Source organism: Musca autumnalis, unplaced genomic scaffold, assembly GCF_047663935.1.
Source record: "Musca autumnalis isolate F117 unplaced genomic scaffold, ASM4766393v1 scaffold_5, whole genome shotgun sequence".
Taxonomy (NCBI): Eukaryota; Metazoa; Arthropoda; class Insecta; order Diptera; family Muscidae; genus Musca; species Musca autumnalis.
Window position 1 is genome coordinate 176,967,654 of NW_027412088.1, and position 17,377 is coordinate 176,985,030.

The 17,377-nt window shown below is 34.8% G+C and overlaps 1 protein-coding gene and 1 long non-coding RNA gene across 2 annotated transcripts; one reads left to right on the top strand and one right to left on the bottom strand.

Annotated features, from left to right (window-relative positions):
- Window positions 1–322: 322 nt before the first annotated feature.
- On the top strand, window positions 323–7,001 carry Nup75 (nuclear pore complex protein Nup75). Its single transcript, XM_073955972.1, has 7 exons — window positions 323–488; window positions 911–1,618; window positions 1,680–2,152; window positions 2,210–2,555; window positions 2,628–2,818; window positions 6,386–6,542; window positions 6,608–7,001. The coding sequence occupies exons 1-7, from the start codon at window positions 462–464 to the stop codon at window positions 6,731–6,733; spliced, it is 2,028 nt and encodes a 675-aa protein (XP_073812073.1). The 5' UTR covers window positions 323–461; the 3' UTR covers window positions 6,734–7,001.
- Window positions 7,002–7,667: 666 nt separating this feature from the next.
- Window positions 7,668–12,324, bottom strand: LOC141386991 (uncharacterized). The gene is made up of 2 exons (XR_012408455.1): window positions 8,716–12,324; window positions 7,668–8,290 (listed from the first exon to the last, which is right to left on the bottom strand). It is a non-coding gene; the product is annotated as an uncharacterized lncRNA (long non-coding RNA).
- Between the last annotated feature and the right edge of the window lie 5,053 nt (window positions 12,325–17,377).

Genomic DNA, 17,377 nt, shown 5'->3' on the forward strand with positions numbered 1-17,377 from the left:
GTAACCGGTTCCGTCCCCCAAGAAAATTATATATTTCCGTGATCAGCGCAACAATATCTACTTCTGGTAAAAATTTCAAAAAAATCGGAGAGTTTTTACTAAACTAGAGTTGTTCCAATTTTAGGTTAGTGGTTTTTAATCCGATAATATCGATAGACAAAACTATCTATCGATATTGTATTTTTAAAAAATAATCGATATTATCGATAGTGCCATCGATTTTTTGCCAGCTCTACTTATTATTCCACCATGCTTGGAACCCAGATGGATCTATAGATCGTAACATGTACTGATTGAATATCGATAACAGTTTCGATAAGCCGGTTAAACAACTCGATCTATAAAACCCTGTGCATTGGTAAACAAGATTGGTCGCGTTTTTTGCAAAGGCCAACGAGAAATAGTTTGTTGTGCAAATATAAATATATTTATAAATTAACAAAAATAAGAAAAAGAACACCATGGAAGACGAACAAACAGCAGTATTTGTAAGTAATATACACATACATATCTACCCTCATAAGTGGTACATCATTTAAAGCTGTTCCACGGTATATATTTTTTGTTATGATTTGGCGGGAGAAAGCATGTCATGAAAACACCAAAATGTTATGACCAATTACTGCTTCATGTCTCCTTTACCATGAAACTGATATGCTTTTCAAAGGCCAGTGCTTGTCATACCGATATTATGGGCGTATTTTCACAGTGCGAAAGTTCGGAAAAAAAGAACTTAGCCCAGCATCTAGCAAGAGATGCTCAGTTGTCGAATATCCTACAAGGGTTTCGTTAGAACGAATACCTTGAAAGAATAAATTACTAAACAAAAACGATTTGGAATAAGAGCATTTTATCCTGGAATACGAGAAGAAAACGTTCCCATTAATCTATTTTTCTACATTTCTTCCAGGGTATTGTTGATCCCCTTAGCACCCGTTATGGCAACACCCTCAGCGGACAATTTGTGTGTGGTAGTAAAATTGCTGTTCATGCGTATCGTCCCATCACTGCCAGTACACGAGATAAACCCACAGATTATGCTGGCAAAGATCCCGTGCAAATACACCTACTACAGCCAGAATTTATATTTGATGATCCCATACTGCGCAGTCTTATAGCAGAAGCAAATTCAACATTCGTTGCTCTCCAAGCCCTTAAACGCAAAGGTTCCAAGGCGGATTATACCAAAATTTCAAGAACATATCGTAGTATTATACGAGCATGTTTAGAGAAACTACAAGATGCTGCTGGTTTAGCTGATGAGGGTACCAAAGAGAATGATATGTATCAACAATATATTTCCATATTCTATTCCATTGAATGTGTTTGGCATTTAAGTGAGATTTTATTTCTGGATCAAACACCATCAAATGTTATTGTGCCGCAACTATTGGAATGGGTACGTTTTCATTTCCCGGCGGCGGAACGTATGGCTACAGATCTGTTGTTAATGGGTCGTGATGCCAGCGATAGTGAAGAATATTGGCCAGCTTTAAAGGGATTAATACTTCAGGGTCAAGTAGATGTGGCACGTGCAATTTTGCAATCACATCCCCAGGCGGAAAGTGCGGCCTTCAAGATGACGGAGCAGATTTTGAAGGCAATGCCAACATTTAATGTGAGTATGGTAATTATACTGCTATGCAAATACTAATCATTCCTCCGTTTTTAAATTTAAGGTCTATGGTGGTTTTTCCATACAAAAATTCCGCTCACAATGGCAGTACTGGCTAACCGATACCGAACGTAAACTGTCTGCCAATATTTTGGCCATTGAACCAAACCTAGAAGAACTTGTTCAGTTGATTATTGGTGACACCCAAACCTGGAATTCCCACATAGACAACTCGGAGTATTGGTATGAATATTTACCTGGTTATTTGTTCTATACCAATCCGGCATGTAAACATTTTGAATTGGGTACGGCAGCCAATTCATGGTTAGATCGTTGGGCTCGCATGAAAACTCAACAAGGCAAAGAACCACAACTGAAACATTTGGATAAAGTCATTTTAAGTCTTATGGAAAATGATATGCATCAAGTTATACATGCCATCCAGCTGATGGCAGACAATCAATGGTTTGTAACCCATTTGACTGATTTGCTATACAATTGTGGTCAGCTGCAGGTTGTGGGTGAACATCAAATGAAGTGAGTAACCAAATACACTACAAGTTGGAGTCATTACAAATTTAACTCTCTTTTTAGTGATTGCATAAAGTTACGCGACTCCTTGCTCTATGAATTCGGCAGTAATTTAATGACACGCAATTCTTTGTGGCAGCTGGGCATGGATTATTTGCAATTTTGTTCGGAAGAAGGTTTACCGGCACTGGAATTATGTCTTACAAAAATTCCCATTAAAACTGAAAAGCAAGCAATGAAAATCTTGGAAATTTGCCATAAAATGGGTTTCTCCAATGCCGAGCAGGAAATTTGCAAGGTGCAAGCCAAACAATCGTTAGATGATGAACGTTATGGTAATGCCTTGGAATGGGCCATACGTTCAAAGGACACGTTATATGTAACATCTATAGCTGATTTTCTCTTGAAGGTAGATTAAAAACATTTTTTATTTTATTTTATTTATTTATGTGTTTATTTAATTTTCTTTTTTGTTTTCCAGCATTATTCCAAAACCGGTGATATGCTTTGTCCGGACATTATTGCTAATATTGGTGCCAAAATGTTCATTTCACCGCGATTGGTTTTCTTGGTGAAATATTTCGATTTCTATCAATTTTATAGAAAACGAGATTTCCTTCCCGCAGCAGAGTTGCTTGTGAATTTGCTGGATTCCAAAATAACACCAGAATAGTAAGTACAAGCTTTTTCAGTAATTATACTAGAGGGGGTCGGCTGTCCAAAATGACCCGAATTTCACTTGTCAGGACTAGTGCACTGAATACACTCCCAAGGACGCGTTTCGGGCTCAGAAAAAAAGTGAAAACTGCGAGAATGATTGAACCTGACCAGAATATGCCTGCAAAGACATCACAATCCCACGGCAGCGGGTTCTAACGTACCGGATTGACCCGAAACTATAGAGTTTCGGCCAGCGGCTGCCAACCCAGCATTATATGCTGCTACAACAACAACAATACCAAAGTAGTGTTGCTTAATGTGTACTTTTCACCAATGAATAGCCGTTCTCCGCGTTATACCGGAGGTACAGTGCTGGCCCAGCAATTTTGTCACTTAGGAACGAAAACGCGTCTACAAGGATAAGAGGAGATTGGCACCCTTTCTTTCAAAAGGTTGTATAGAAACACCCTTTCTTTCAGAAACGGGTCTATAGAAACACCCTTTCTTTCAGAAACGGGTCTATAGAAGTACCCTTTCTTTCAGAAAGCGTCTTTAGAAGTACCCTTTCTTTTAAAAAGGGTCTTTGGAAATACGTTCTCTTTAAGAAAGGGTCTTTGGAAGTACCCTTCTTTCAGAAATGGTCTATAGAAGTACCCCTTCTTTCAGAAATGGTCTATAGAAGCACCCTTTATTTTAGAAAGGGTCTATAGAAGCACTCTTTGTTTCAGAAAGGGTTTATAGAAGCACCCTTTGTTTCAGAATGGATCTATAGAAGCACCTTTTGTTTCAGAAAGGGTCTATAGAAACACCCTTTATTTCAGAAAGGTTCTATAGAAGCATCCTTTATTTCAGAAAGGGTCTATAGAAGCACCCTTTATTTCAGAAAGGTTATATGGAAGCACCCTTTATTTCAGAAAGGTTCTATAGAAGTACCCTTTGTGTTAGAAATGCTCTGTAGAAGCACCCTTTGTTTCAGAAAGGGCCTATAGAAGCACCCTTTATTTCAGAAAGGGTCTATAGAAGCACCCTTTCTTTCAGAAAGAGTCTATAGAAGCACCCTTTCTTTCAGAAAGAGTCTATAGAAGCAACCTTTCTTTCAGAAAGAGTCTATAGAAGCACCCTTTCTTTCAGAAAGAGTCTATAGAAGCACCCTTTCTTTCAGAAAGAGTCTATAGAAGCAACCTTTCTTTCAGAAAGAGTCTATAGAAGCACCCTTTCTTTAAGAAAGGGTCTATATAAGCACCCTTTCTTTCAGAAAGAGTCTATAGAAGCACCCTTTCTTTCAGAAAGAGTCTATAGAAGCACCCTTTCTTTCAGAAAGAGTCTATAGAAGCACCCTTTCTTTCAGAAAGAGTCTATAGAAGAACCCTTTCTTTCAGAAAGAGTCTATAGAAGCACCCTTTCTTTCAGAAAGAGTCTATAGAAGCAACCTTTCTTTCAGAAAGAGTCTATAGAAGCACCCTTTCTTTCAGAAAGAGTCTATAGAAGCACCCTTTCTTTCAGAAAGATTCTATAGAAGCACACTTTCTTTCAGAAAGAGTCTATAGGACCACCCTTACTATCAGAAAAGGTCTATGGAAGCACCCTTTCTTTCAGGAAGGGTCTATAGAATCACCTATTCTTTTAGAAAGGGTCTACAGAAGCACCCTTTCTTTCAGAAAGAGTCTCTGGAAGCACCCTTTCTTTCAGAAAGAGTCTCTGGAAGCACCCCACCCAACGTAGGTTTCATGCTGCTATAACAACAACATAGACATCAAATCAGCTTGGACTAGTCCTTAGAGGGACCATTTCAAGGACCCAGTTCAGCCTCAGCTATGTCAGAGAGCTGCGAGGATGGCGGAACCACACCAGAACATGGCTGCAAAGATATCAAATCAGCTTCGACTGGCTCTTGGAATATAAAATGCCCAGTGGCAACGACATCACAGATCCCTGCGTTTAAGGCAGGTTTGTTGAAAAGGTCAGAGGGAAAGCAGGTGTCCACTTTTAAAGGGTCCGTTTTTAAATGACAGCTTAAGCTAAGGTGGCAACGACATCACAGATCCCTGCGTTTAAGGCAATTTTGTTGAAAAGACCAGAGGGAAAGCAGGTGTCAACTTTTAAAGAGTCCGTTTTTAAATGACAGCTTAAGCATAAGGTTTTCAAAATCAAAGGCTGTCGGTAGAAAGAAGACTCCGACAGGCCCATTAGAAACGACTGGCCCATCACAGAAAACTTTGTCTAGGGCAGCTTTTGTTGTAATACAAGTTACAATCAACAATGATGTGTACATAATCGAAGTAAGCATATGCACATCGAAGCAAGCCATTAGATATGTATATATAATTTAGTATTTGAAAAACATGTCATTCTGAAAAAAACCATACTTCGAATAAAACCTATTTTTCCTTTGCCTAAAAATATTTCCTTCATAAATCCGTGTGTGTTTTCAATTACAAGAGCTTTGACATGCAGGTCAGAGTGCTAACCGGAGTCATATTTTAAAGTTACCACCAGTCTGTTGGTGTAAGTAACAAGGGTGCTTATATCGGGAAGTATGGACTTCCACAACAAAAAATGTGTACTGTCGTAATCAGGGTCCAAAAGCTAACAATGATAGAGACTTGACAGAAAGATCAGCGAAGGGATCTTAAACTGGACTTGTTTCTCATTATACCCTCAGTCTTTTGGTCCCGTGAGTTGTCTCCTCTCCTTTAATTTGCATTGGCAGAAAAACAAAACTCACGGGGAGTTGACATTCATGATCTGGCCGATAGTTTTTTTTTCGTGGGCAACCCCATGCCTTTTTATATAAAGCTCCAAAAACTGTAAAAAAGGCTGTGGGGAAAATTTAAATTTCTCGTGGACACGATAACTATCGAGAGGAGTGTGACACACATTGGTCCAACCTTTGCATATCCTAATGTTTTTCTCAAACATAAATCAAGTTCAAATGTGGTCTAAATCGACAACTAATTTCGGTACCTCCCCCTTACTAAAGTTCAAAATGTTGGCTCAAGTGCAGTTTACGGCGACCAAGTAAATGGTGGACACAGTAACTATCGAAAGGAGTGACTGACATTGATCCAACTTATGCACATCTTAATATTCCTCTCAAACTTAAGACGAGTGCGAAGATAGATTATTATATTGGACAACTCCTTATGTTACCTCCCTTACAAAAGTTCAAAATTTTCGCTTTTAATGACTATGGGAGGATTTTTTGATTTACCGATGGTATTCCTTTGAAAAGAAAATCCTATGATCACCAACTAAAATGGCTGTTGGGCACGATAGCTATCAAAAGGAAAGACACCCAAAATTATATACAGTTTCAAGATGGAGTTAGTCAATCGCTTTCTTCGGGACCTCTTCCGCAAAAGTTCAACAATATTGCGCTTTAGATCAGTTAAAGCCCATTTCTCGAATCGTGTTGAATTTTTAATAGGCGGAAATCGTGGTAATAACTGCAGAATTATTATTTTTGTTAGGCAAATCAATAAATACTTCGGCAAAGTCATCAGACTTTTTTTATTTTTTTTCTTTTTTTTATTTTTTAAATTGAAAATCATGCATCTTTATTTTTTTTTTTCTTTCCAGCTTTTGGCCTTCACTACTAATAGATACCATTCCTCTATTAGAATCCAAAGATCCAAAAATATTATCCAAAGAAACCACTGCCATATTACATCATTTGGAATCGGAACTGGTGAAATTGATTGAAAAGAAAAAGAAACGTTTGGAAAAGTTTCCAGATGTAAGTGAATTAATTTTACAAAAAAATGTTCAATATTTTTTATAATATTTAATTTTTCTTCTTAGGAACCTGTTAACATACTAAAGGATTATCGCATAGAAAACATTGAGGAAATCATTAATTTATTACGTTTAGCTTGTGCCCGAAATTTGTCGCGGGCCCTAATTATTGAAAATACCATGATGGCTTAATGGAGTTTGTTTTTTACTTCATTTTTTATTATAAGGTTTTTTTATAATTAATTTATAATTTAGGTATTTTTTTCATTATAGTAATGTATTTTTTTTCAATTTTTCTTCTTGTTTCCGTTACGGCTAATAATAATAAATTGTCCCAAGTTTAATTTTTCATTTTTATATGAATTATATTATCGTGGAGTTTGTTCCTCTTTTTTTGTATACAACTACTTAAAGAAAAGAAAAAACTTTGTTTCCAAATATAATTATTCTGGTTTCAAAACGATGTTATACATTTTATGTGTGTGTTTTTCTAAGGACATTTTTTGGGGGTTATGTTTTTTTCTCTTTTGATGCCTCAACAGTGTTTGTTTTTTAATTCTACTTCGAAAACTCTTTTCTTTTTTTCATTATTAAAAGGATATTCTTTTCCTTAATAAAATCCTATACATGTATGTGTTGTTTTCCGTTTATAGTCTTTCTCATTGAATGTTAAATGTGTATATGTATATATATTTTTTTTTGGTTTATTGTTTTTCATTTAGGAAATAGCAGAAGATTTAATCATTGTCAAAAATTATTTATATTGGCGTTTTTTTTGTTTTATTACTCTTTTTTTCGTTAATGTTTTGTGTATTAAATGTGATTGCAATTAACGCAAATTTTGAAAACAAACTGTGCGTAATGTTGATGGCTTAATACAAAATATTGATAAAAACGAATTGGAAACAAACATAACTTGTTTTTGTTTACTTAACTGGGTATCTAGCTAACAAAAATGGGATCTGAACGGCATTGTGATTGGATTGCATCTCCTTTTACGCAAACGTAACGGATTAAATTTCATTCCATAACGGACACTAGTGGCTACTATAATTCATTTAAGAGTATTGAATTTTCTTTTCTTTAAAAATCAACTTAACAAAAAAGAAACAAAAACAAAAAAGTGTACTGGTTGGTCATCAAGCCATAGTTTTTTTATTTGATTTGTAATAACATATATTTTATCTCTTAAGTTGCAAATCTATATACTTAAAACACAATAATAGCGTTCATATAGGCAGCTTATGGCTAATATAAAAAAAAACAGATTCTAAAACATAGCTGCTTCCTTTTTTTAAGGTTATATTACCAAAAGAAAAAAAAAAGAAATTTATAGATATATAATACTTAAAGATGGAGTTTTAAATTATCAATTCATAATACAGATATACTTTTCCTTGTTGTTGTTTTATGATAAAAATAATATAGGGTAAATTAAAAAAAAAACAAAAAAAAAAAAAACTAAAATTAAATTGCAATAAATTTACAGAGGGACAATACACAATTACACACTACTAGTACTGTTTTATTGGCTATAATATTTGGAAGAGATGAAAATCGCAAAAAAATCAAAAAATATTTTTATCAAATTTGAGGTTAGGCAAAAATAAAAAACTACATTAAATTCAACTAATGGCCTATTCCCGTACTTTATAAAGTGGTAAAAGTCGTAAACGATTTTCATATAAATTTTGTGTACGGGAACGCAAAATGTGTAAAAGTGGTAAAAATTGTAAAAACTTTTTAGTTCTGTAGTGGGATTCTGTAACTCATTTTTGCTGTTACCGACAGAAATCGATAAAATTAAATCGCAAAATTATGACTAAAAACATAAAGAAAAGTTGGCATCACTGTTTGTGTCGGTAGAGGCTAGCGACTACTTTTTATTCATCGTTAACTTACCGAAAATTTTCGTTAATTATCGAAATTATAAGCATTTCAATTTTACCGACAATTATCGATAACAGCAAAAATGAGTTACAGAATCCCACTACTGGAACAGAGCTTAATATGTATTGAAAAACGAATCGACTTGTTGAAATTTAAATGAATTTAAAAAAAGATGTTCAAATAAGGGGCGTTTGCGAAGCAAATCTGTATATATCATCAAAGGCTCCCCAAATAAATACCATTTCGGTTCTGCAAATTGAGTCGATTCGAGTTTCATCACACACCTGTAGCGCGATTCTCTAACTCATTTTTTGAGTTACTGACAAATGTCGGTAAAACTAAAACGCAAAATTATGAATGAAAAATGCAAATAAAAGTTGACAACACTGTTGTAGAACTTTACGACTATCGTTAATTGCCGAATTTTTAAGGGGCCTAATTACGACATTCGATTCAATCGAGAATTTGCTCGTGAATGAAAAAATCGAACTATTAAGACCTATGTGTTCTCCAAAGAACACTAAGAAGGTAGATAGTAAAAAATTTGTTTATTTTAACGCAAAAACTAAAAAACAAAATTATTAACGAAAAAATGTAAATATTTGTTAAAATCGTTGAATAATACTTTGGGTAATAATTTCGGAATGAAAATATGCTAGAAAACTGTACGGAATTATTTATTTTTGTAAAACTTTTTGACTTTGTTGTAACAAATTTCTAATGCATATACCTTAGTAAATGTACAGTTGGTGGCGCGAATAGGTTTTCATAGTTTGATTATTTCATTCCCGAGCAAATGTCATAATTAGGCCAAAGCATTTTAATTTTACCGATTTTTGTCTTTAACTCAAAAAATGTGTTAATAAAGACCACATTTCCTCACTATAGAAAAAAATAATTTTTAATTTGAGGTTAGGACCACATTGATCATTACATTTTTGATTATGGAATAAACATTAAACTCAGACCAAATGTATTTGGAAGGGAATAAATAATAAAGAACTATTATAAATTATTTATTACGAGATTCATTGTTACATAAAAATATCGTCAAAAAATTTTCAATATTGAGGTTAGGTTTTGTATGGTAATTGTAGTTATCATGTTTAATAGTTTCATTTTAAACATAGCATCTCGATGAAAAACTGATCACAAATATATATAACATTTGTTGCGGAAGTCCATACTTCCCGAGATATGGGCCTCTGAAGTTGTGAAAATTCCCTTGTGAAAGGCCGGCTACTTAGTGAAAAATCTACAATTTATGGGTCGATCTTGCATTGCGACTAAACTTGAGTTGCGTTGTCAGTTGTCTGCGCGACTGAGATGAAATGTTGTACCATTAATGTCAACTCAACTGGGTGGTCGATAAACATGTTATCGATCAGTGTTTTGTCAAACTTGTGACCTCTATTCGCAGAAAAAAAACTATTTTAAAAATAATTTGCGCTTTGGATAACTCTTTTGTGTATTCTGGACAATATTTTAATATTTTGGCTGAGTTTTCGAGCAAATTTGGAAAACAACCCAAGATTGGAATATAACCTGGCCATTGAATCTTCGGATCGTCAAGTTTTATTTGCTGTCCCAAAAAATGATAAGTTCGGTGGAATTATTTTTTGATGATGAAGAAAATGTCCTCTTTTCTGCAACTTCTCCGGGGAGTGTTCTTTCCATCCATTTCTGGTTGGGGAGAAGAAACAACGGCTTGCTCCGCTTCAACAGTTGGCATTATTTCTATTTCATCTTCATCCCATGATTCCACAATACCATAAACTGAACCTGCTGGATTTGTCACCAAATTCATTTGCAAAAGATTTGCTGCTGTCTGCTCCAAAGGCGATAAATTCACTTCTTGTGATGGACCACCACCAGTGGCGTTGAAGTTTCTTTTATTTTGAGCCATTTTCCTTTTTAACTTTTCTTTAAAGTGAATCCAGACTCTCTGCCACTCTTCAGGTGTTCGTGTTGGAGGTCAATGACTGTTTAAACTGTCCGAAATGGACCTCCACGCTTCATCCGCTGTGGCTTTGGATTCACCAAAAACCCGAACTCCTCGGAGTTTGGAATTTCACTCAGTTTATCAATTAATATTTCGAACTGTTGCTTTGTCGTTATTTTCCCCATAATAGGTGTGTTCGTTTACTCAATAATTTGTACAAATTTGTACAAGTCCAGTAACTTCTTGCAATCGACTAAGCTCTTTTGTATTGTACTGTAGAGTAAACGACCAACATCCAGTAACAATTTGTATAAATTTTGAGTAAACGAACACACATATTGATACACAAAATTAATTAATGATGCAAAGAATCAATAATTGTTAACAAAATGTTTATTTTTCCTTCTATTTTACTTCTTGTTTCTTCGAAAAACAGCCGATTTGTCAACTGAGATTCGCAACTTCAGTTGAGTGTTGCCATACGTGGATAAATTTTGACAACTGGCAACGCCACTCAACGATAATTGTTATCGATGATCGACCCCTATAAAAAATATTTTGTTCTCGTGCCCGAAATTAACTCCTGTCCATAGTAGAAAGGCTTAAAATCACCGCCGAAGGACTTCTATTTGAAAAAATAAAAAATCCCTTTTTTAGAAAATTTTGTTCGCGTAGTTCGTAAACTCGACTTGTTCCAGACTTTTTCTATGGGCAGGTGCAAAAGTCGGCTACGCAAACTAACAGTCAGTTTCTGTATGTCGAAAGAAGAATGTGTGTGAATGAAAAAAGTCCAAACTCTTGTGTGTTTTTCAAATTTGTTTTTTGTTTTGAAGCAAAAGCAGAGGTAAAATTATTTCGAAAACTAAAGTTCGGGCGTGTTTCATTTGCACACATTCTTCTTTCGTCATACAGAAACTGGCTGTAAATTTTCTTATAAAATAAGTTTGTCCCCAATTTTCAGAAGAATCGGGAGGTCGCGTGTATACCCGACCTTTGCTCTAAATACCGAAAATCGCGAGATATCTTTCCATGAGGGCTATATGAAAACGGGGACCAATTCTCGGCAGTAATGTTCCATACCCACAATGAAGATTTTATACCAAATTAAAGCCATTTCGGTAATCCATCTTCAAAATACCTAAAATTGTCCAATACTGTTCTATAGGGACTATATCAAAACGTGAAACTGCTCTGACAAAATTTCTGTGGGAACGTTTTATAGCCCCAACAATGATTTCAACACGGAACGTGTATGGAAGGAAAAAAATCTTAATAGGCTCTTCGCGTTTCTGATTCTTGGGAATGTACTGAACAAAAAAGTCCACTAGACAATACGTCTACGGTGAAAATCGAGCTTCAACATTTGACTTAAAGTATTTCCTTTTTTTGGAAAATTTGCAAATTTTCTTTGGCTCATACTTTGTAAACTATTTGAAAGTTGTAGCTTTTGTCTAGGGTTGCAATTTCTCTGAACATATTACTTATGGCCTGTTTCACTAAGACGATTCGAATTCAAATTCTGTTTTTTTTTTTTTTTTTTTTTTTGAAAAATATTCGATTCATTTTTTCACTCAAACAATTTGTATACCCTACACCACACAGTGGTAAGGGGTATTAGTCTTTGTGCATTTGTATGTAACATACGAAAGGAAACGAAATAGACCCACAGTTCCTTTTGGAGATATACATATAATCACTTTCTGAGTCGATTTATGCGTGTCCGTCCGTCTGTCTGTCTGTCCATGTATTTTTGTTCGCAACATACAGGTCGCATTTTTTGTCCGATTCAGCTGAAAATTGGGGACTACAACTTTTTTAGCCATAGGAAGAACGCTATTGCTTTTGGTGAAAATCGGTTCAGATTTAGATATAGCTCTCATATATATTTTCGCCCGATTTCACGTATTTGCTGCACCAAACACGCTATATACGTCCAATTTTGATGAAATTTTGAATGTGTGACTGAATTCAGTCTAGAAATAAATGAGCCAAATTATATCGAAATCGTTTCAGATTTGGATATAGCTCCCTTATATATGTTCGCCCGATTTCACGTATTTGCTGCACCAAACACGCTATATACGTCCGATTTTGATGAAATTTGGAATGTTTGACTGAATTCGGTCTAGAAATAAGTGTGCCAAATTATATCGAAATCGGTTCCGATTTGGATATAGCTCCCATATATATTTTAGGCCGATTTCACGTATTTTATGTACCAAACACGCTATATATTTCCGATTTCGATGCAATTTGGAATTTGAGACTGAATTTTGTCTAGAAATAAATGAGCCAAATTATATCGAAATCGGTTCAGATTTGGATATAGCTCCCATATATATTTTCGCCCGATTTCACGTATTTGCTGCACCAAACACGCTATATACGTTCGATTTTGATGAAATTTAGAATGTTTGACTGAATTCGGTCTAGAAACAAGTGTGCCAAATTATATCGAAATCGGTTCCGATTTGGATATAGCTCCCATATATATTTTAGGCCGATTTCACGTATTTTATGTACCATACACGCTATATATTTCCGATTTCGATGAAATTTGGAATGTGTGACCGAATTCAGTCTAGAAATAAATGTGCCAAATTATATAGAAATCGATTCAGATTTGGATATAGCTCCCATATATATTTTCGGCCGATTTCACGTATTTTATGTACCAAACACGCTATATATTTCCGATTTCGATGAAATTTGGAATGTGTGACCGAATTCAGTCTAGAAATAAATGTGCCAAATTATATCGAAATCGCTTCAGATTTGGATATAGCTCCCATATATATTTTCGGCCGATTTCACGTATTTTCTGTACCAAACACGCTATATATTTCCGATTTCGATGATATTTGGAATGTGTGACTGAATTCGGTCTGGAAATAAATGTGCCAAATTATATCGAAATCGGTTCAGATTTGGATATAGCACCCATATATATTTTCGGCCGATTTCGTGTATTTTCTGCTCCAAACACGATATATAAGTCCGATTTCAATGATATTTGGAATGTGTGACTGAATTCGGTCTGGAAATAAATGTGCCAAATTATATCAAAATCGGTTAAGATCTGGATATAGCTCCGATTTATATTTTACATATTCACAGTGGTGTAGGGTATCATATAGTCGGCCCCGCCCGACGTTGATCCTTTCCTTACTGGTTTACATTAACAGAAGTTTGGTAGTATTTCGAACGAAATTGAAATCGATTCGTCTTAAAGATATAGACCATTAGAAAAACTTCGTTTTCATGGTCAGAAAGCCGAAAATGTAGAAAATTCACATTTTTTGTCACGTTTTTTTTTTCTTTTTATATTTTGGCCTATAACAGCCATTCCATTGAGCTTTTTCATCCAATACTAAGGCACGAATTGTAGCCAAGATAATGCTTAAGAAATCTCTAGTGCATCGCAAAAGCATTGAAACGCTTATTCAGGCAGTTTTGGAAAATGCCAATTTTTGTAATTTATAAATATTTCCAGGAAAAAATTGATCTTTCACAAGGCCAAAACTGCCTGAAGGAACGTTCTAATTCTTTTGCGATGTACTAGAAGAGAGTTCAGTATTAGAAACGCGAAAACCCCCTTAAGATGTTAAAATCGCCCCACCCTAATGTATATACTATATAGGGTCTTCGACGAATATTTCGATGTGTTACAAACGGAATGACAATGTTAATAGCTTTGTTCCAGAACGAAAAAGTTTTTACAATTTTTACGGCTTTTACACATTTTACCCAAAAACCCGTTCCCGTACACAAAAAAAGTTGTAAAATTTTCACTTCTCTTTAAACAAAAATGGCGCCGAATGACGCTCTCTTTAAAAACTTTTTACTTTTACTTTTTACAAATTTGAGCGTGTAAAAAATAGTAACATGGATGCCGCCGTCTGATTGGCTGGTACGCCGACTTTGACATTTGTTCCAGCTTTTTTGACGTTTTTTTGGCTTAAATGTCGTTTAGGGGCACCTCTCAGATCGGTCCGAAGTTTTTACAGTAGATAGCCCTTGGCATCCTGAATATAACGATATACCCGGCCGAAGGCCGGCTACTTAAGAACACTTTCAATTTAAAAGAGAGTTTTGATCGCGTAGCCCAATAATAACTTAATAAATTATTATTAGAAAATCTAATTACTATTATTAACTATTTGCGGTATTGGAAAGAACTCTTCGCGAGCTTTAAAACGAGTCCCATATTGCATAGGTTTTAAAAATAATGGTGATAAAAGTAAAAAAGTCAAGACCCATATCTCGGGAAGTACGGACTTCCCCACGGAAAGCTATATATCGTTGTGTTCAGTGTGCCAAGGGCTATCTACTGTAAAAATTTCAGCCCGATCCTAGAGGTGCCATAAACAACCTATAGGTGTTAAAGTACGAAATTTCCGAAATGTCAAGACCCATAATATCTCGGGAAGTATGGACTTCCCCCCGGAAAATTATATATCGTTGGAATCAGGGTCCCAAGGGCTACCTATGGTAAAAATTTCGGACCGATCCGAGAGGTGCCGCTAAACGACACTTGTTCCGTTTTTTTTTTCCATTTTGCGTTCCCGAACTTTTTGAAAAAAACCTTTGTGTGAGAAATATTCTCTCTATCTCTCTTTTACGTGTTTTACTATTAAAAAGTACGGGAACCAAGTCAATATATCCTCCATATTATAGTGGATGGTATAATCAGGAAAATCAATAGATTCAACATTGTTTTGGACAGAGACAAGAAACTTTAAAGAGAGTTACATGGATGTGGATGGACTTTGCACTGGGAAACTGGCAATGCAAGTAAAGTTTGGTTACCATACCTAATCGACGCCCCCATTAGAATCGTTATAATGGAAAATAATTTAATTTATAAATTTGAGGTTAGATTCTTATAAATTAGTATGTGCCAGAACCTGCAAAAAAATATAAATGTTTTAAACATTTTACAACTTTTTTCTTAATAATAAATAAATAATAATTTGGAAAGTACGGGAACAGACATTTTATTTTATAATTATACTTTTATTTTCGTTATCAATTCACAAAGACACGAAAAGGATTAGAAACAAAGAGGAGGGAAAATTATTCTCCCAAAATAAGAATGAGTTGAATAAATAAGTAAAATATCAGCAAAAGAAGGTTTCAATGCTACGGAAATTTAATTTGGTAATTTGAGTGTGATGTTCAAGAGTTTTGGAGGTTACCAGGATCCTTTAAATCTATCCTTTGCTTATAGTAAATATTTTTACATTCATTAAGATATTCGACAAAGACCCGGGAAAGTATTAAAATTAAAGAGAAACGAGAGTTACTCTCTCTCGAAATATCATCCAAAGAAGAGTTAAAGGCTAATTAAGAATCATGTTATAATTTCAGAGTGTATTCTTGTGTTCCGGAGTTCTGGAAGTTCTTTTAAATCTACTAACACGGTGCTCTTGTATTAAATTTAAATGGAAGGTGCTTACACCTGGGAAGATTTTGCGGATTCTGAAACTACAATGTTCATAGATGAGAAAAATCAAAAAACAAAAAAAAATCGCCGGAGCGCTTTTTAAATAAATCGCGATTCAAGTTGACAATTTTAGGGGTTGTTTAGGTTTTCACGATTTTGCTTAGAAATCTCAAGTCCTATCAAAATGAGACTGAAGAAAATGTTGTAGCTATGAAAACTCTCTATAAGATTGGCCTTTACGGTATTTTCGTAGGTTTTACCATTTTGGAGATATTGAAGTTCAAATTGGGACAATGCACTGACTGTATCGCCCCCTTATAAAACAATGTCATGAAGGGTGCGCCTTAAGTAACTTTTAATGAAAACCGCTTACACAGTGGAAGATTTTGCGAATTCTGAAACAGTAATGAACATTGCTGAGAAAAATCCACAAACAAGAAAAAATCGCTGTAGGGATTTTTAAATAAATCGCGGTCAAAATTCACATTTTTAGGTGTTTTTTAGGTTTTCACGATTTTGCTTGGAAACCGCACGTCCAATCGAAATGGAGCTAAAGAAAATGTTGTAGCTGTGAAAATTCTCTACAGGATTGACGTTTATGATTTGTTCTCAGACTGTACCATTTTTGAGATAAAGAAGCTCAGTTTACAATTTTAGGTTTTTTTTTTGTTAGGGTTTCGCGATTTTGCTTGAATACGGCAAGTTTTATCGGCATGGGACCTGAGAAAATCTTATAGCTGTGAAAACTGCCTACAAGACTGGCTTATGTAATTTTTCCTAGATTGTATCATTTTTTTTTTTAGATATATAAGTTTAAGATGGGAAATTGCAGTCATGACATTGTTTTATAAGGAGACGATACAAAATTGAATTGAATTTGAATTGTCCCAATTTAAACTTCTATATCTCAAAAGGTGTAAAGCCTACGAAAACATCATTAAGGTCAATCTTGTAGAGAATTTTGATAGCTCCAACATTTTCTTTATTCCCATTTTGATAGGACTTGCGGTTTCTAAGCAAAATCGTGAAAACCTAAACAACTTGAATCTTGAATCGCGATTTATTTAAAAAGCGCTCCGGCGATTTTTTTTTTGTTTTTTGATTTTTTTTTTTAATCTATGAACATTGTAGTTACAGCATCCGCAAAAACTTCCCAGGTGTAAGCACCTTCCATTTAAATTTGATTCAAGAGCACCGTGCTAATTGCTTAAAGTAAATATTCTAAGTAAATTCCTTAAAATACTTTCATCTGTTCCAAATTTTATAAAACTTAAATAAACTAAACAGTAATTGTGGTTAAGTTAGGGAAGGCGTCTGTTTCTGGATGTCGATTCGAAATGGCCTTTCAAATCCCTCACCGAGAAACATTCGCCCATGTGTATTGTTTGAGATTACTTTTGTGTAGAGAGCGAGTGGGGGTTTGGGGATTAGAATGATATTCTTGGATTTCATTAAATGTTTTGTTGAATTTTGGAATCATTTTCAAGATCTAAAGTGTATGTTTTGTTTTCTATACGAAATACGTACGTACCGTTTTGTTTTTGTCATCATCTTTGTG